This window comes from Chenopodium quinoa, unplaced genomic scaffold (assembly GCF_001683475.1).
Source record: "Chenopodium quinoa cultivar QQ74 unplaced genomic scaffold, ASM168347v1, whole genome shotgun sequence".
Classification (NCBI taxonomy): Eukaryota; Viridiplantae; Streptophyta; class Magnoliopsida; order Caryophyllales; family Amaranthaceae; genus Chenopodium; species Chenopodium quinoa.
In genome coordinates this window covers 199,746-220,275 of record NW_018744570.1, presented here as the reverse complement: position 1 = coordinate 220,275, position 20,530 = coordinate 199,746, and the positions used below count along the sequence as shown (strand labels likewise).

Here is a 20,530-nt window from a genome sequence, read left to right as displayed (position 1 = left end):
GCATTATTCATTCCTCGTAAAAGTAATAGTAATAATAACAAAATATTCGTAGATGTGTGAACGGTTTGGGCTGGGTTGGGTCATGTCGAAACAGTGGTTCGTTTCGAGCCAAGGCTTTGGGCCAAGAGCAAATTTGAGCAGGAAAAATCGTGCTCAAAATCGTTGTTTAACGTTAACGGTAAGTAATTGGTTTTCAGGCCAAAATTGAGTTGAAATTAACTTTTTAATTAAAAAAAATGCAATTATAGGTTGTTGAAATTCTGCCAAACATTTTTGGGTTGGGCTAACTGGGTCAGACCAACTTTGATCAGGTATACTTCATCCGTTCTATAATATAATGTTTAATCCGTATTTTGTTTATCACATCCTTTAAAACATAGTTTTAAGTTTTAATAATCAATATCTTTGATAATGTAATTAAAAAAAATTAAAAAAATTGATATTACAAAAACAACACAATGAAACGAATCTATAGATATCTCTCTCTCTCTCTCTTTTTTTTTTTTTTTTTAGGTACGTGAGCCAATGGTTATATTGACAATATTTAGTCAAAGTTTTGTAGCTAATAAAATAGAAATACACATTATAATATGAGACGGAGGAAATATTAATTAGGTACCCATATTAATATTATGTTATATTTAATAATTCTTTATATGAAAAGATAATTTTTTAATTCTTCTAAAAAATGAATTTACTTAAATATGAAAGTAACCTTATTTTCATTCTAGAGTAATCCTTATCCATAAAGTAACCCCATTTTTCTTTCTAATAACTCCTATTACTCAATTATATGTGAAGTGGTCATATATAAAAACTTGTGAATTTCTAATATCAAATTATCAAATTCTATAAGGTTAAAAAGGACCAAAACCAATATCCTACCAATTAAGGGAAAATTCAAGTAATGACCTAGGTTCATGCTCAATTATAACATATTCTTTTTTTGAAAAAAAATTATAAGAAGTCATGTGACATTCACAAAGAGATTTAAATCTAACATATATAATAAAAATTGAATCAAATAAAAACTTTCCTTCACCGAAGCTACGATTGTTATTGCATATCAAACATTTTCATATTCTTTGTTATATCGTTGCATTTTGCAGCCTTCTCCAACAAAAGGGTCTATTGCTATTGTAGCTGTTGTAAAAATGATTCCCGTCTAATTGTAATTGAAAGATTAACCTCTTTTCCAAGCCTCACAAATCTTTATTAAAAAAAACATTTTGTACAAATCCTACCATAGGAGAACTTACTACATTCAAACAATATAGTTTTATCATAATAGATAACAAAAACATGAAAAAAAAAAATAAAGAGAAAAGAGTCGAAAATTGCCAAATATAAATTATTGTATAATATAGAATCAAATTCAAATTTATAAACTAAAAACTTAGCTCGATTTTTTTTTTTATTTGAAGAAAGTCAAATTTAATAACATATCAAATTGGTCCCATTTGTGCATCCTCATGTAGTGGTAACTTTTGATCATATCTCCATTCTTAAAATAGTTTCATTAATTATACAGCACATTGTGAGTTTAAAAGGTTATATACAAAGTATAAATTATTCTAGATTATGTACAAGTGTATATTTAAGTATCTTGTATATATACATTACCAATACTGGCAATATACTCATATTTTCTTTAGAGTGCATCATTTTTCAATTGTACACATGTCAACATAGCGTTGGCAATTACTATCTTTATTCTTTAATATAGTCCGGAGTATTAAGAAAAAACATTACATCTGTCAAAGAAAAAAGAAAAAACAAAACGGAGTATATAGTGTATATGCCCCACATTGAACCTAGATTCATCCTTCCAACGATACGCAAAATCAGATCATGGGAGACAAACTACTTGAGTACCAAAACTTGAAAACTAAGTAGCAGATAACAGAGAAAGAGGAGAGAACAAGAATAGCCTAGGCTTGGCACTCTCATGACAATGGTATTGTACTGTTGTCTATAAACAAGTTACACTTAAATTATGCCACATCTTAGAAACAATTAATTAATAAATATGGTAAGAAACAAAAAAATTACAGGCTAAATCTGGTAGAAACTCATGCCATTGATGTATGTAGGCGAGACGTGGTACTTTTGTTGCTGATAAAGCCTACATGAATACCTTAATCTAACTGAACCAAAAACAGTTGTCAATTCTTGCTTTCTAGAGTATCATACTTACGCTTTTGTTTCTCCGCGCTCAATATCCTTCATAGGGGCAACATTCAAGTCACCCTTCAATAATCGAATTTCTTCTTCTGTCAAACTGTTTTTGGCATGGTGGGCTGCCTTTGCAGCAGCCTGCTTTTCAAGTTCCACAGCCCAACTGTAAACAACCATACCCATAACAGCTATTGCCATGCCCATGATGTTCTTCAAAGTCATCTCTGAATCAAAAAGCAGCCAGCCCAATGTCAAGACGCACACTGTTTTCATGTGACCAAGGACCTGGAATGAAACGGCTGAGAAGCGTCCAATACAGAGGTACTGACTAACATTGCAGAACACCGCCAAAGAGCATGAAAGAAGAATGAACAGCTGCAGTACATTTGGCAAGAAAAGGAAAAATAAGCATTAAATTGTAATACAGTACCAAATAATCTAAAGCGCTTAGAATGTGCTCCTCAAAACAGGGATCAGTATGTACTTACAAGGGCACCAGTAGACATCTTGTATGTCATTAGGAATGTTCCATTCAGATAGTAATCAATAAATGGACCAAGCACTATAAGAGAAATAGCTTGGAAAGGTGCAGTTTTGCTCAGCAACTCGAAAGATCCAATAGAATATTTCTTCTGTAAAGAACCTATTGACTGCAACACAAACAGAAATGTATGCCAATGCAAGGTTATAAGCACAGTCAAAACCACAAACTTGCAGCTTCCAACTTTGCTTCCTAGATCTGAAAGGTTGTGTAAATATTAAAAAGATAAAATCAAAAACTAATTTAAAACCAAACACCCAAGCCATCTATTGCTACATTGGCATTGAGTGATTGAGATCATCAATTGTCACGAAACAGTTACTCAATGCTGTCATGTCATTCAATCTGATTCCACTAAAGTAGACAAAGAATACTAATGCAACTTCCTACTCAAAGACCTTGAAGTAAATTATGAATTATTTGGTACACATCATCCTGCATGTCAGATTTTATCTTTCTCGGAATATTTAGAACGAAAATTTTGGTTAACAATGTATCTCAGAGTCCAAAAAAAGTACACAATGAAAGACATACCTCTGGAACAATCTTATGCAACCATGCAACACTGACTGTCTTTCTTAGAGGTCCAGACTCCAGATAGATAGTCAGTAAGTGCAGATTTTTGCATGTAAAGACAAATTATTGTAGTAGAATCTGTGTTTTAATGAGCCCATAAAAAATTTGAAGGAATTGAACCCTAATACTCAACTGCTATACCACTGCTGTGTATACAATTTCTTTTGAGATAATTACAGAAATGACGGAACTTTTGTGCATCTGTATACACTAATCCATACTAGTCGGCATAGTCGCCTTACAACAAATAACCGAACCTTTCTTACTGACTAATATAAACAGCACAATATTGTAGAAGGCCCATATTTTGTGAAGTAACTGTTTGGGTCCAATTCACCCTAATTGGGCCAGTCTACAAATGATCCAATTTGAAGCCCAAAGCAAGGCTCAACTCTCCAATCCATATGCCAAGTCAGTCAAGGCCTAGTCCAAGTGGCAAGCCCACTTGGTCTAAGGTCCATTCATCCATTGAGCAAAGGTATAAAAGCCTTCAATTGTCTCTCTTTACATTCATTCACACAAAGCCTCAAGCAATTAATACTCTTGCATAGCTTTCTCTCTCTAAAAACACTGTACTAACTTCGGCATCGGTGGGGCCTTCCTCGGCACAACCCCCGAGGCCAGTTTACGTGTGTTTGTTCTGCAGGAAATCCTCGGCCCAATCATCAATTGGACCGAGAGCAGCCTTCAGCCCCCCAAAAAAGGACCAGCCGAAGGTCCTATGGTTTTCACCCGAAATAGTAACTATAATAAATATTGAAAAGATATTAATGTATGATATTTCTTAGATTTTATCGGTCAAAAGCGAACTTGTGTAGTATAGACATGTAATATAGAATTAAAGGATGAAATTTATATGTAAGATTCATGGCATGTGAGATGTTGGCAATATTAAATTTATGCAACCTTTTCTTATATATTGTAGAATATTTAGTAAATGTCAATTGCACAACAATAATATAAGAGCCTTAATCTCAATAATGGGGTAGACTACCTAAACCGAATTTTTTTATCTCCAGCATTCTCAACCAAAATCCTCTCCCTGCAAGTGCTATATGCTCTTGTAACACAACCTTTTCATATCATTCCTAACATCTTCCATCCAAGTCAACATTGGTCTCTCTCCATCCAAGTAAACGTCAATTTTAAGAGTTTTTATGTCATTTTTAGCAATTTAAGGACCCCACCCCCCACCCCCCGGTGAGAGCTGTGAGACCAAGATTTTCCTACCCCAAAGAGCATGTTGGCATGGAGAAGAATCCAACCCAAAAAAAAGCACTTACACATGTGATTAGAAGGATATAGCTATATATATAAGTACATTAGACGACACAATTTAGCAACTTATATAGCATATGTATTTACAACTGGTGAGGAGGGATGGACAATGAGTTTAGGGCTATGACTCTCCTACTGTTTATGGAAAATGTGAGTTTCAAATTATTGCATAAAAAGAGATAGATAGGAAGATATAGCCGCATTTAAACACCTACTAATGGACAGAATAAAACAAAGTACAGAAAATGTATGCTCACAATTTGTTGCAATGACGTTGACAACACTGCCACGGTAGCGCATATAAAACCTTTGGCATTGACCTTGACGTCAGTTACAGTGCAAATACCCACACCAATAACCACAAAGACAACAGACATCTTGACTTCCTTTGAGTAGTGCTTGCTGTGAAGGATCCATTCCAAAACGCAAACCACAGGAATCATACTCAACTTCGAAATCTGTAACAAGAACATAGGCACTCAATGAGCAAACACTTGGGAAATTAGAAGCACTATAAATCACACTGGAAAAAGTAAATTAGAGAACTGCTGAACAAAACAGTGAAAATCACACAGCATTGTGACTTGTGAGGATATCTCTCCAACTCATGTAAATTAGAAGTTTAAACAGGTGATTATCATACACCTAAGTATAAATGGTCTATAAATAACTAGTATACATGTGTTTATTCCGCAGAAGATTTTGGAGATCTAGTTGAGTGCCTAGGACAATTATCATCTTCAACCTTTATCGTTAACAATCACTTTGATAAGAAATGCTTTCTCTTCCAAAATTCCACCAGCTGCAAGAATTGTGAATACCTCAAAGAAGCATACAATTACAGAATAGACAACAACAAAACCAACCAGAATAACAACTACTACATACAATAAAAAGCTATCGGTTCTATCCCCTATCCCCATCCCCCCCCCCCCTCCCCTTTCTGGAATGCTCGTCACCTCAACTTTTAATTTTCAATCCATAGTACAACCACCCTGCCTACTTTAAAAGGTGTAGACACTAGGTTACTTGGAATCTTCTATTCTTTCGACGTTAATATAGAAAATCTTCATTGAATAATCGTGGCTAACACTTAGGAGCATACCCAAGCATGAAACAAATACCCAAGGCGGAGTACCATTGCTCTTGTACAACAAATATTTTCCAGAACAGGAAAATGTTACTAGATCAATATCTTTTAATAACGATAAGTTGCTTGAAATCCTTGACTACATCATCTTTTCAATTTCTTACCTTCAGTGTAACAAATTTTCGATGATATTAATTACTACTCCTTATGTAATAGAGATCAAAGATCATCTTAGTATCAAACACTTGACAAAGATAGTAATATACATTGATCAATACACACAGACATTGAGAAGATAAATGCAAAGCAATAGAGAGGCAAGCTCGTAATAATGGAAAAACACAAACCTGATAAAAACCGACAGAATTAAGCATAAGACTTAGGTTCATCCCAGTGATAGACATATTGGCAACGACGGAAAACCAAAGGAGCTCCCAAGCAGGAACATGCTTGGACACAGAATACCCGGTCGCATTCGATACCAGACCCACCAGGGCAGTCACAGTGAAGTGAAAACCGGTCAAGGTTGTAGCTGTCAAACATTACAAAATCCAAGCAATTTCACAGTTATAACTCAACCCCCCAAATATGGATCAATCAATTCAATACAAAGATTTCAAAACAAACAATACTACATTATGTAACAACTTAATGGGTTCAATAAAAAAAACAATTCAGGTCAGACAAAGCAGATCCAATAGCAATAACTCGATATACAATTGTCACATTAGTCGTTCAAATTACACTACCAACGCGACAATTAATTCCGGGACAAAGAGATATAAATAGAGAGAGAAAGATAAAAACCGAAGCTGAAGGCATAGCCAGAAGAAGACATGAGTTGCTTGTTGGCCATAATAAGACCGACGGAGCTAATGATGTTCATAGCCCAAGCGCCCGCATCTGAAACAGCCGGCGCTTTCTTCTCCGACTCCATTGAAACACCCACCAAAGCAGATCTAAAACAATCAATCTGGGCTAAGAACAGCAGCAACAGAAACAGCAGCAGCAGCCCAGAATTGCAAAGTGAATCACCGACGAAAGTGCAGAGACAAAGATAGTGATGATGGCAGACTTCTCTTTCTTCTTCTTTAGTGGGGTCTTTCTTTGATTGTTATTTATTTATACAGTAAAGTATTTTATCAAAGTAAAACTTTATTTTTTTTTTTATTTTAAAATTTTATTTTAAATATTTGTAAATTTCACTTTGGGTTGAAGGAAGATGGGAAGAAGATCTGGATTTTAATTGGGGGAGATGTGATGTGATGGGCGCATAATCTTTTTGTTTGTCTATCCTATTACTCTAATTAGGATTTCTGATTTATCTTATCTTTTTTTTTTTTTTTTTTTTTTTTTTTTTTTTTGAAACCATCTGATTTATCTTATATTCCATTAATCATGATTATTTTTTAGCAATTTTGGAGACCTGTTTAATTTCTAACTCTCAAACCAACATCCCACCTTAAACAAAAAATTACTCATGTATGTAGGTAATCTTGTTAATATATTAAAGTTTTACGAGTTATTCAATTTCATCCTTAATAAAAATAAAAAATATATTATGATATTAACATTATTTTATATCTTTCAGAGCAAATTACACCAATGCAATTTAGTCATAAAAATATGATTGAACTAACATGTTGGTGTGTCATGTACTCACGTGTCCGAGTCTAAAGAGTCGGCCCACTAAAATCCAAATTTTGAAAGTTGACATAATAGCTTTAAAAAAGTTACATTGAAACTTGAAATAAAGAACCATGTTAACTTTTCTAAAAAAAAAAAACAAAAACCATGTTTACTAATCAAACATATGAAAAATTGAAAATAAAGGGGAAAAAGGTTTTAGGTCTTCACCAAAGATAGGTTGACATTTATAGAGCATCTCGAAAAAGTGAATAAAATGGGAGAAAATTGTATTTTACCACCCTTAAAGCACCCTAATTTGATTTAACCACTCGTTTTTTTTTTTATTATTATTATTATTATATTTAATCACTCACAAAACCGCAAAATATTAGATTTCAACCTCTCTTAGCAATAAGTTTCATTATTTAATAATAAAATATTGATTTTTGTGCCAAAACTTGCTCTTTAAATGTTTTGGGGTCAATTTGGCCGCCCTATGAGTTAGATTTCAACATCTCTTAACAATAAGTTTCGTTTTGACATACTTAAGATAAACAGTTTTGTGCCTTTTATGTGAGAGCTTGTTAGAATCATCTTTATAAGTACTATCATAATATATAACTTTTACAATTTTTTATTGTGGAGATTTAAAGTTATTGCTAGTTAAGATTTTACACTAGCAAGCATAATAAATGAAACAAGAAGTAAAAAGAACGAGGAAGATTTATTAAAATTTAATTTTTATAATTTTTTAAAAATCTATAATTAAAGATATTAACCAATGAAAATAAAAAATGTTGCAAATAAAAGTAAATTAGTGGAATTATAAAAATAAACAATGGAATAAAATTTGTTGATAATAAATCACTAATGGTTCAACTTATTGAATACTAGATGTAAGCCCATGTTTTAGTTATTGCAATCTCTAGATTAGTATGTATTTTTTGAAAAAACTAAAATCACATTAATTATTTAACTACAGAAACCATTTTTCCTTAACAAAATTTGACTAATTTTAATTTACAATCTCATTCACGTATTGTATAATTAAAATTGTAAATTAATTTTTCATTTAGATTTATGGATAAGATCTCTAATATCAATCCATTTTTTTTTAATATAATTTAACTAATTTAAACTCTCATTTGTGAATTTTGCTTGTATAGAGATATAACTTAACTAATTTAAACATGAAAGTTTGGGCGTGTAGATCTTGTCGAGACACCCAATTTCAAAAAATAAATAAGTAAATAAATATCCTGATAAGACGCCCGAAGACAAAGTTACGGATCCCCAAAATTTCAGGGTAATATCTCTCAACCCGGGCATCGGAGGACCCATCCGGGAAAATGCCTGCTTAGTATTCTTTGTTATTATTTTAATTTATTTTTTATTTTTATTACATGTCACTTAAATTTAAAATTTCAAACCTTATTCGTTGATTTTGCTTATATAGTGATTGATATTTTAATTCAAAATTAAAATGCAAATCCTATTTATAGTGGCTAAAAATTAATAATTTTCTATATGGCGCTTTAAAATGTCAGAAAAATCCCATAATTGAGCCAAAATGGCCAAACATTGGCATTTTAGGCCAAATTTACTATTCCAAAGTCTCAGAAACAACCCGGATATTGACCAATTGCAAACCTAGTTTGTGATAAATTATTAAAATATAAATACAACAATAAGTTAAATAATAACACACCATCAATTTTAACATCCAATGTTTTTGGTGATTTAGATTAAGCCTAATGAGAAAGCTTATGGAGCCTAATTGACCATTGAGAAAGCCTTTAGGGGCTTACTACTCCATTTTCTTTTGTTCCACATATATATATATATATATATATATATATATATATATATATATATATATATATATATATATATATATATATATATATTTGATGCAAATAAGGGCCAAGCCCATACAAATAAAGAAAAACTACGAATGAAATGAGGCCTAGCTACCCTTGAAATGTCCTCCCTAAGAGCATCCCTTATTTTGAGAGGAGGATCCTCATAATAAGTCACACTCTCAGTTTGGTAAACACCTAAGTTAGTTAGTACTTCAGCAACTGATAAATGGTTTATTTAATTTGACCACTTATTGTGGTGATTTTAACCCGGTTTTGTAATCTTTTCCCCTTTTTCTACCCCCTTTTTTGTATATAAATGTTATATTTTGGATTTTCCACCTCTTTGTATGTGTTTGTCCATGATTGCAGGTATAAGACTAGCTTTGACAAGCAAACAAAGCTCGTGGAAGAACCTAGAGCAAACAATCAATGAAGGGAGAGGCCGCTCCTGCAAAGTTTACATAATTCTGCCATGTTTCTGATCCTAAGAGGAGCGGGCGTGCACCCGAGTCGGAGCGGGTGCTCCTAGCTGGTCTGCTAGAATCCGCCTCAACAAGGAGCGGGTGCGCATCCTGCGAGGAGCGGGCGCTCCTCCCTGGAGTTTTGAATCTGCCAATCTTTTGAAGAATAGGGGAGCGGGCATGCAAGATTATGGAGCGGGCGCTCTTGGCTGAGGAGCATGCACTCCTAATTCTGGAGCCGGCGCTCCTAATTCTGGAGCCGGCGCTCCTGACTGGGAATCTGGGTTACTTTTGACGGATTTCCCTATGTAATTCAGGGAGTATAAATACTACCCCTTTAGTTCATTTTTAGAGGGCAAGCAGTAGAATAGTTTTCAGCAAACTTCCTCTTAGTTAGCACCTTAGTTCATTAAATTAGTTGATGATTTAGTTTGGAAACTCTCAAATCTAATCATTGTAGAAGCAAACTTCAAGGTTCATTCTCAGATTTTCAGCATTTATTCAACATTTGAAGCTTCAATAGTAACTTCTTTCACTTGTGTCTACTTATTTTCTGATTTTATTTTGTTATTACAAGTCACTTGAATCTCTCTTAATCTTGATAAATTGTTGTTGCATGTTAGTTTTATCCATAGTGAATCATTTTTCCCCCAATTATTGAACTACTTAGAATCCCAACTTGGAACTTTGCATGTCACTCACAATGAATTATGAGTAGTCCTCATTGCTAGGGGTTGGGTGAAACTCAACCTAATGGTTAATTAAGTAAACTTGGGGGAAGTATTGATGTTTGATTTGTGATTAAATTGATTGTATGAGATTGCTTGTTAGTTCTTCATGATAGGAGTAGCTACCCTTGAATTTGGAGCTTGATGGCATGTTATGCTTAGTTTGACATGGAAATGTAGATTAAGTATGTCATTACTTATTGCGATTTGATTATGTATCTCCTATTGCTAAACTAATGAGGGATCTAAGTTTAGGAGTGTGAGTTGTTTTCCTAATTGCATGAGGTTAGTCTTACATATAGTCATTGCTATCACTTGTCTCTTTTACTCCCAATATGCCTAATTGCCATGGCTGAGTGGATCCCATTCCCTAGTGCTTTTAATTACTTGATTTAGAACAATAGTTTGTTTGTCTACTTGACGAACTCCCAATCAACAAAAGTCTTTGAACTAGCTTGCGTATTAAGATCTTTAGCGATTATATCCCGTTCCTTGTGGACTGAACTCTTACTTATCATTGTGCTTGGTTTGTGAGATGTTTGCTTATAAATGTGTTTGAATGAGTGTGACATGTGCAACCATTCTAACGCCCATCAACAACCCTATTCCCCTCTCTATAACAATGAACAATATGAAAGAAACTACCAAAATTATTTATTAAAGAACGACACTCCCTTAGCATGCGCACGCATTCACCTCCTTGAAAATCTTTGTTGCAGGGCAGTCACGAAGAAGATGTAGGAGCGTTTCATCTGCATTCCAGGAACAACGTTGGCAACGAGGATCATCTGTTAAATTTCTTTTCAGCCTGTTAGCATTACAAAGCAGCCTATCATGAAATGTTAGCCATAAAAAGACTCTAATTCTTTATTGCACTGGAGCTTTCCATGCAAGATCCCATTTTGAATTTTTAATAGCTTCATTGATCCGGAATTGGTCCTTGATCAAGACCTTGTGCAACCTAATGAGCCTAATAGTTCAAAGGGTCCAAACACACGTTCAAGGCCGGATCCAAAAGAATCAAGTTCCTATTGTCCATGGGCTGTTCATTCATGGCTCCAAAGTAGGCAATGTTCCACGCATGGGTTTCAACATAGCTCCATCTTTGTACAAGTTATGCCTGACTTGGATGGATGAGTAAGCAAGGTAGTTATTTTTGCCTTGGATTCTTGTTCGTATGAGCTTAACATAGAATGGGAATATTCTCTTATTCCTAGTTAGTCCACAAGCAAGAGTTGAAGGCACAAGACAAGGCATTGAAGCTAGGGAGTTACACGCATATTTTGGGGGTTCTTAATGGGAGAGTTACTCTCTTGTTAGGCGTCATTTTTAAGTGTAATTGTTGTAATAATTTTCCTTGTATTCCTTAGTTAATTAGCTGTTTGAATTTTCAGTTTTTAGTAGTAATTAGCTTAGCTTAAATTGCTGTAATAAAGTTGGAACTGTCAGCCGTTGAAAATAGGGAGAGCTGGGCGTATGTGCAGCGAGTTCCTTAAGGATGCCCATGTGTGTTAAACCACGAGCTCATGTGTGTGCTGGCCCCGAGAAATCTACCTCGATCAGTTGGTTGTCTTTCACTCTATGGTTAAACCTTTCACTACGTCTCGAGGTTTAAGTACAGCTTGAACTTCGTTCCCAATTAAAACGTGTCTCGTTGAAATCCCCTGCAAGTAGCCAAGGGGCATTTGTTTGAGAAAAATCAGAGAGGTCCCTCCAAAGTTCTTGTCTTTTCGAAGGATCTGGGCTAGCGTAAATTGCTGAAAAATACCACGGGGTTTCACCGTTTTAGTGATAGTCATTGTGATATATTGGTTTGATTGCGCAAGTGGATCAATTGTCACTAACTTCGTCTTCCAATAGACCCATATACCTCCACTAAAACCATTAGCATCCACCCCAGTATGCCCATCATAACCCAACAACGAGGCTATCCTTTGAGAATGATCTCCACCCATATGGGTTTCAACCAATATAAGCACAATAGGTTTGTTGGTACAGACTACTTCACGCAAGACAACCATAAAATCACGTTTACCCGCTCCTTGAACATTCCACACCATACACGTAATGGGGTAGGAATCAACAGCAAGATTGTGATCACTATTCACCAGACCATTCAAATTGGGGAATTGATACATGTATGCATTAGACATAAAGCGAAGTGCTTGTTTAATGTCCATTGGTAACTTCAAAGGTATCACTAATTCCCGAGGGATCAGATTCGATACCGTCCATGAGTGAATCTCCATCTCTAGCTTGTGGTCAGGGGGTCTGCAATTCCCAAGTATGGATCCATCGGGGTTGTGACACATCTGATCTTCTCTGGCGGAATTTTCAGCAAGGTCGTGGATGGGAGTGGGATGGCCATGGCTTGCAGGGATTATTGATTGTGAAGGGTTTGAAGTAATATTATCTGTGGGGGAAGGAATTATAGATGGTGCGTCTTTGCTGGCTTGGAAGATATTCACCGAATTGTCATAGGAAGTGGCTTTGTTTTGTGTGGGCTGAGTTTGAAAGGTCATTAGTGATATCTTTTAGGACATAATTGGAGGAATTATTTTGTTTATTATTCTCCCTCCCTTGGCATGAAGATCCTATCTTTTTCCTATTATTCACGCTCTTAGATGTTGACTTCCCCAATTGAAAAGGAATATTGTTACCAAGATTAACTTGATTTTGAGAAGATTCAGCCAAATTAACAGTTTGCATAAACCCACTATTGATTGAGTTTTCCTTATTTTGCTCTTCCAAATTAACAATTTCCTCAATTATAGGGTGAGAATCTTCCTGTAAAATTGAAAATTTGATCCTCTAATATTCTCCTTGTGGCCCGAGTTTGATTTTTTTATTGTAATTGCCCTGCCCCTTTGACCTGACCTGACCTGTCTTTTGTATCTCCGATTGCTTTTCCGGTGGTTTCGGATTTCTCTTGCGTGGAGGCGTTTCTTGACCATCATCCAAGCACCAAAATCTTGAGCCTCAATAGTTGGCACTATAGGCACATTTAGTAATTACAATGCTGTCATCTACATCAATTGGAGTATGCTTTAGACTTGGACATGTATCTTCTTGATGTCCAATTTTGCCGCAATTGAAACATAGCAATTGTAGTCCTTCATATTGGACCTTCCAGATTCTTCCTCTTAGCCAAAATTTCGACAGAATTGGCTTTGAGAGATCCAATTCAACACTCAGTCTTGTAAATTGTCCTCTTTGTGCCAAAGTAGTATTATTGTCAATTCATACTACTTTGCCAATTTTGTTCTGAATTTTGTGAAGGAACTCTTTGTCAAAGTATTCCACTGCAAGATTAGGAATCCTCACCCATGTCGTCAAAAATCTCATCGGAGCATCATCTGGAATAAAATTTGGCACCCATTTACGAATTGTTAGGTAATCGTCATCTAGCATCCATGGTCCTTGAGTTAGAACATGATTATAATCATCAAAACATGAGAATCGAGCAATGAAGTAATCATGTCCAATGTCAGTTAAAATCAGACCTCTTTCTAATTCCCATTTCTTTTTCAGCCGTTTCATCAGAGACATATACCCAATCCTTCTATCAAACATCTTAATGATGAGAGTATGTTTCCAAGGCCTCCGCATTCTTTGTTTTTCCACTTTCGAAAGGAGGATGACAGAACATCTAGGATCATCTATAACTCCCTCCGAGGGTGGTTCATCGTCATCTGAGAGGTCATCATCCTCTTCAACTCCAGAAGGGGAATGATACAACCACTAATGCTGATGCTCGTGCCATACATGTGACCACAGGGAATGAGATTGCTCGTGCAATGCACATGGTCAGAGAAGATACAATGAATGCTGCAAATCAAACAACTGGCAGTGCTGAGTTGGAAGGAATTATTCTAGAAAGGGAATATTAGCTAACAAACTCCCATATTTACACTTTTCTGCTATTATTTTCCTTGTAATTAAGGCTATTATAAAAGCCATTAGTGAAGTATGTAATAGTTATTAGAAATCAATACAATATTCCCACCTTCCTCTCTCTATCTCTCTGCCTTTGTAATATCATTAACATATTAGTCAAGGTCCTTGTGATTTCCCTTCATTCTATCGGATTATCACTGGAATTGATTAATCACAGCACTCATCTCTTCATTGAGGTTGGGCTGTTATACTTTATTCATTCATACAAAAATACTATTCCATCGAAACGTTGTTGCTTACCTTGATTCCTTTGTTACTGTTCGATTGCCGGTAGGATTCGCGCGTGACTAGATTTTGCTGGATTATATCATTGGTATCAGAGAAATATAATTCTCGGATTCAATATGCCACCCAGAAAGAACCCTGACCAAACAAATGAAGGTGAAGGCATCACCCAGGCTAATAGCAGAAACTTGAGGTAAACTTGAAAAACCTACTGAAAGCTCAGGGTAGAGAACTAGCTGATTCTTGTAAGAATAATAATGTAAATATTGATAAGAATACTAAGTCCATTGCTGATTTGAATGATATAATCGTTGGTCTATCTATGCAAGTAACGAAACTAGTGAATGATAAAAGAGGTGAAAAGGGGGATAGCTCTAGGAGTATGGTAGAAAAATATGGGAATAGCCCTGGCCCTTTTTACTCCACTAGGTTGACCAAGATAGAATTTCCTAAGCTTAATGGTGAAAATCTGAAGTCCTGGATTTACAAGTGTAATCAGTTTTTTGATCTTGATAATGTACCTGACATTCAAAAGCTGAAGTTAGCCGCCATTCACCTTGAGGGTAAGGCTTTACTGTGGCATCAAGCTTATGCCAAGGATAACCCTCCATTAACGTGGGATCAATATGTTAGTGATATTACTAGTAGATTCGGTGATTTATATGATGACCCCATGGCTAATTTAAAGGCTCTTAAACAAGTTGGAAGTGTGCAAGAGTACCATGACACTTTTGATGAGATAGCCAGTAGGTTAAACATGTCTGTAGAGTACCTCCTAAGTTGTTACCTGGGTGGATTAGAGGAAGAAATCCAGCTTGCAGTAAGAATGTTTCATCCCACAACCCTACAACAAGCCCATTGCCTTGCTAAATTACATGAAGCCTCCATCAGAGCCATGAAACCCACAAAAAAACCCACTGAAACCATCACCACCCCTTCTTTCCAACCCCAAAAACACCCCAAACACTTACCAAACCACAAATAAACCTAACCTTAACAGAAGGACTCTAACTGCTACTGAAATGAATGACAAAAGGTCAAGGGGTCTTTGCTTTTGGTGTGATGAGAAATATGAAGTAGGGCACAATTTCAGGGGTAAAAGACCTAGGCTCTACCATATTGAAGTTGAGGGTGGAGAAGAGGATCTAGAAGAGGAGCAAGAGACATTAGAGGAGGTGATAAATGAGTCAGCAAGTGCTCAAATATCACTACAGGCCCTTGATGGCGTAAGCACTTTCCATACCATGAGGAAGAAAGGATTGATAGGGAAGAAATGTTTGCATATTCTTCTTGACATTGGCAGTACACATAATTTCATTGACACTCCCACAGCTTTAACACTCAGTTATAAGGTGGAAGGTGTGCCACCCATGTGGGTCAAGGTGGCAGATGGGGGGCAATTAAGGTGTGATAAGGTGGTGAAGGATTTGGAATGGCGAATGCAGGGCTATAAGTTTAAGGCTGACTTCCTACTCCTCCCCTTAAGTGGAAGTAACGTGGTCTTAGGTGTGCAATGGTTTGCAACCTTAGGACCTATCCTTTGGGATTTTAAAAATTTGGTGATGGAATTCAAAAATGAGGGGCACAAGGTGAAGCTGAGGGGTGCTACTTCTTAGAAGCTTTCAGGCATTCAGTCATTGCAACTTTCCAAATTAATGAATCACTCCGGTGAACTGACTATGCTGCAGGTGATACCGGGGGTGGAACAAATCAGAATCCAGAGTGTTGAAATGTCCGGAAAAATTCCACCTCACCTAGCCATGCAAGCGCTGCTTGCTAGATTTGATGATATCTTCTCTCTCCCAAAGGGCCTCCCTCCTGTTAGGGCTCACTTTGATCATAGGATCCCACTGAAGGAAGGCACTGATGGAATCAATCAAAGGCCATACAGGTATCCTGCTGACTGTTATTGAGCAATTGGTTTAAGAAATGCAAGAACAAGGCATTATTAGGGATAGTAATAGCTCTTTTGCTACCCCTGTAGTGCTAGTGAAAAAGAAAGATGGTGGTTGGAGAATGAGTGTGGATTACAGGGCCTTAAACAAAGCTACAATCAAAGATAAATTCCCTATACCCATTATTGAAGAATTGCTAGATGAACTGAAGGGCATAACTTATTTCTCCAAAATTGACCTCAAATCTGGATACCATCAAATTAGGATGCATCCTAATGATATACACAAAACAACATTTAAAACTCACTTTGGCCATTTTGAGTACTTAGTTATGCCCTTTGGGCTAACTAATGCCCCCTCAACTTTCCAGACTTTAATGAACTCAGTCTTTAAAGTTTTTCTTCGGAAGTCCGTTCTTGTGTTCTTTGATGACATCTTGGTATATAGTACTACATGGGAGTAGCACTTGCAACATGTTCAAGAAGTGCTAGAGACTATGAGAGCCAATTCATTGCAGGGAAACCTCAGCAAATGTTCCTTTGGCTTCACAGAGGTGGTATACCTAGGACATATTATTTCAGCAGAAGGTGTGAGAACTGAACCGGATAAAATCAAGGCAATACTGGAATGGCCTCTACCTAGGACACTCAAGCAATTAAGAGGATTCCTAGGGCTCACTGGATATTACAGAAGATTCGTCAAAGATTATGGAAAAAATTTGCAGGCCTCTAACCAACTTGCCGAAAAAAGAGGCTTTCAAATGGAATAAGGAAGAAACCGAAGCATTCACAGACTTAAAAAAGGCTATGACGTCCCCACCTGTGCTAGCATTGCCTGACTTCCACAAACCTTTTATCATAGAGACTGAGGCATTGGGCTAGGAGCAGTGTTATTACAAGAAGGGCGTCCTATTGCATATGTTAGCAAGGCGTTGTCAGAAAAGAACTTGCATCTCTCGACTTATGAGAAGGAATTAATGGCAGTAGTTTTTGCTGTGAAAAAGTGGCACCACTATTTGATGATGATGCCTTTTATTGTCAGGACTGATCAACAAAGCCTGAAATATCTCCTTGATCATAAAGTGGTCACCCCCTTCCAACAGAAATGGTTCTCCAAATTGGCAGGCATGAATTATATTATTGAGTATAGGAGTGGGAAAGAGAATAAAGCAGCAAATGCCCTATCTAGGCTCCCTGAGCCTCAACTGATGCAATTGTTAGCATCAAGCATTCACTTTTCTTTAATGGAAGAAATAAAGCTCACTTGGAAGAATGACCCCAATATACAGAAATTTATAAGGGAGCTACAAGACAAGTCAGTGTTACATAAACACTACTCATGGGAAGCCGAACAATTAAGAAAAAAAGGAAGGCTGGTGATAAGAGATAACAATGATCTCGAGGTCAAAATCTTGGCTTGGATGCATGATTCTCCTATGGGGGGACATTCGGGGGTCGAAGCGACACTCAGGAGAGTGAAGACTCTGTTTTATTGGCCTGGCCTTAAGAAGAGTATCAGGAATTATATCAGAAAATGTACCATCTGCCAGAGCAGCGAATATGATACTTCTCCTTCCCCTGGTCTTCTTCATCCGTTACCAATACCAGAGAGAGTGTGGGATGATGTTACCATGGATTTCATTGAGGGATTACCCACCTCTTTAGGTAAGCAAACTATCATGGTTGTCATTGATATGTTGAGCAAGTATGCTCACTTTATTCCATTATCGCATCCCTTTACAGCCATTAAGGTTGCTCAAGCCTATGTTGACTCCATTTACAAATTGCATGGCTTCCCAAAAACCATAATCTCCGATAGAGATAAGGTTTTTATCAGCACATTTTGGTCTAAACTTATGGAAAGGCTGGGCATAAAGCATAATCTCTTAACAACATAATCTCTCAACAGCTTACCACCCAATAGGTGCCTTGAGACCTATCTTAGGTGTATGTGTGGGGATATGCCTCATGACTGGGCTAGATGGCTACCACTAGCAGAATACTGGTATAACGTCAATTATCACACTACAATACAGATGACTCCCTAAGAAGTTATGTATGGTCAACCCCCACCCACTCATATACCTTACTTGACAGGGGTTAGCAAGGTTGAAAGTGTGGATAGGAGTTTGCGACAGAGGGAAGCTACTCTCCTATTACTCAAGGAGCACCTCAAAGCTGCCCAAAATAGGATGAAGCAACTGGCTGATAAGCATAGAAGTGATAGATCCTTTGAGATAGGGGACTGGGTGTATCTAAAAACTGCAACCATACAAGCAGCAATCCGTGGAGACTAGAGCAAACCAGAAGCTGGCCAGAAGGTACTTTGGACCCTATTTAATTATCAGGAAGATAGGGAAGGTCGCTTACACCTTGCAACTGCCACCTCACTCCAAGGTACACCCCACTTTCCATGTTTCTCAACTCAAGACGTATCATGGTCCTCTCCCACCTCCAGTTGATCCATCAACCTTCTCCAATCCTACTCTGGATGAAACAAAGTATCCAATAGCCCTCATCAACAAAAGAAGTGTCAAGAGGTGCAACAGAGCAATTGTTCAATGGTTGATTCAATGGTCAGGAAGTGCCCCTGAAGATGCTACGTGGGAAGATGCTGTAACAATTGAGCAGAACTATCCTGCTTTTGATCCTTGGGGACAAGGATCCTCTCAAGGGGAGGGCTTTGATACAACCACTAATGCTGATGCTCGTGCCATACATGTGACCACAGGGAATGAGATTGCTCGTGCAATGCACATGGTCAGAGAAGATATAATGAATGCTGCAAATCAAACAACTGGTAGTGCTGAGTTGGAAGGAATTATTCTAGAAAGGGAATATTAGCTAACAAACTCCCATATTTACGCTTTTCAATTATTATTTTCCTTGTAATTAAGGCTATTATAAAAGCCATTAGTGAAGTATGTAATAGTTATCAGATTTCAATACAATATTCCCACCTTCCTCTCTCTATATCTCTCTGCCTTTGTAATATCATTAATACATTAGTCAAGGTCCTTGTGATTTCCCTTCATTCTATCAGATTATCACTGGAATTGATTAATCACAGCACTCATCTCTTCATTGAGGTTGGGCTGTTATACTTTATTCATTCATACAAAATTACTATTCCATTGAAACGCTGTTGCTTACCTTGATTCCTTTGTTACTGTTCGATTGCCGGTAAGATTCGTGACTGGATTTTGCTGGATTATATCAAGGAACCTTTCATATGATTAGCCCTCATCAAATCTCGAAAAGACATGGGTTTAGGCACATGTCCATCAGTAGGTTCATGGGGTACAGCAGGATTCTGGGTAGAATTAGGGTCATTGTTGAAAATGAGATGGATTATTTTTCTTTTCGATTTCTTATTTGATCTAGAAATCTGGTCAGTTTCTCCCGAAGAAGGTTTGGGGGCGTAAGGGTTTTCCATGGAGAGAAATTTGGTAGCATATTGTTTTATTTTCCTCCTATATTTCCATTGAATAGAAATAATCTTATCTAAATCTTAATTCAATTGTTTACGTATTAAATGCACAACAATAAAAGTTTCCATTAATTATTTTAACTGAAATTTTATTTAATTCTTTTTAATCATGAAATTTAAACTCTTGCCATTCTTTAATGCTTTCATTAGATCCTCCCCCGAATCCTAATAGGAGGAAAAATAGAAAACGGAGGGGGTACCTAAAGGCATTCTCCCCCCCCCCCCCCCCCCCCCTCATATAACGAGGATTATACTGTATATACACCTATAAAAGTCCTTGAATCTGATCTACCTGCAGAACGGCAAATGCAGACGGGGTGGGAGCCAGGGGGAAGCTAATGATAATTGACGAACATGGAAATGACCTTTTTTTTTGTTGCTGTTAATCTACTACATATATATTGATCATCAAGCATGACATTTTGCGTGAGTTGATCTATTGTTATCACACGATCCAAAGCAAAAGACTCACTAGACGAAAGTAGATCATGCATGGTGTTTATCCAAGTGTACCTTTGGGGTGCTAATGCATCCCGGGACTCGTAAACTCGAAACCTTGCACCCAGCTGAAAATAGTGTGAATAAACATCTTCAGAATTTTTTGAAAGAAATGTCAAATGG

The 20,530-nt window shown here is 36.7% G+C and overlaps 1 protein-coding gene across 1 annotated transcript; it reads right to left on the bottom strand.

Moving 5' to 3' along the window:
* Positions 1 to 1,917: 1,917 nt before the first annotated feature.
* Positions 1,918 to 6,923, bottom strand: LOC110699105 (UDP-rhamnose/UDP-galactose transporter 2-like). Its single transcript, XM_021876594.1, has 5 exons — positions 6,471 to 6,923; positions 6,011 to 6,195; positions 4,831 to 5,031; positions 2,667 to 2,828; positions 1,918 to 2,553 (listed from the first exon to the last, which is right to left on the bottom strand). Exons 1-5 carry the CDS (start codon positions 6,598 to 6,600, stop codon positions 2,194 to 2,196), a joined length of 1,038 nt encoding a protein of 345 aa, XP_021732286.1. The 5' UTR covers positions 6,601 to 6,923; the 3' UTR covers positions 1,918 to 2,193.
* Between the last annotated feature and the right edge of the window lie 13,607 nt (positions 6,924 to 20,530).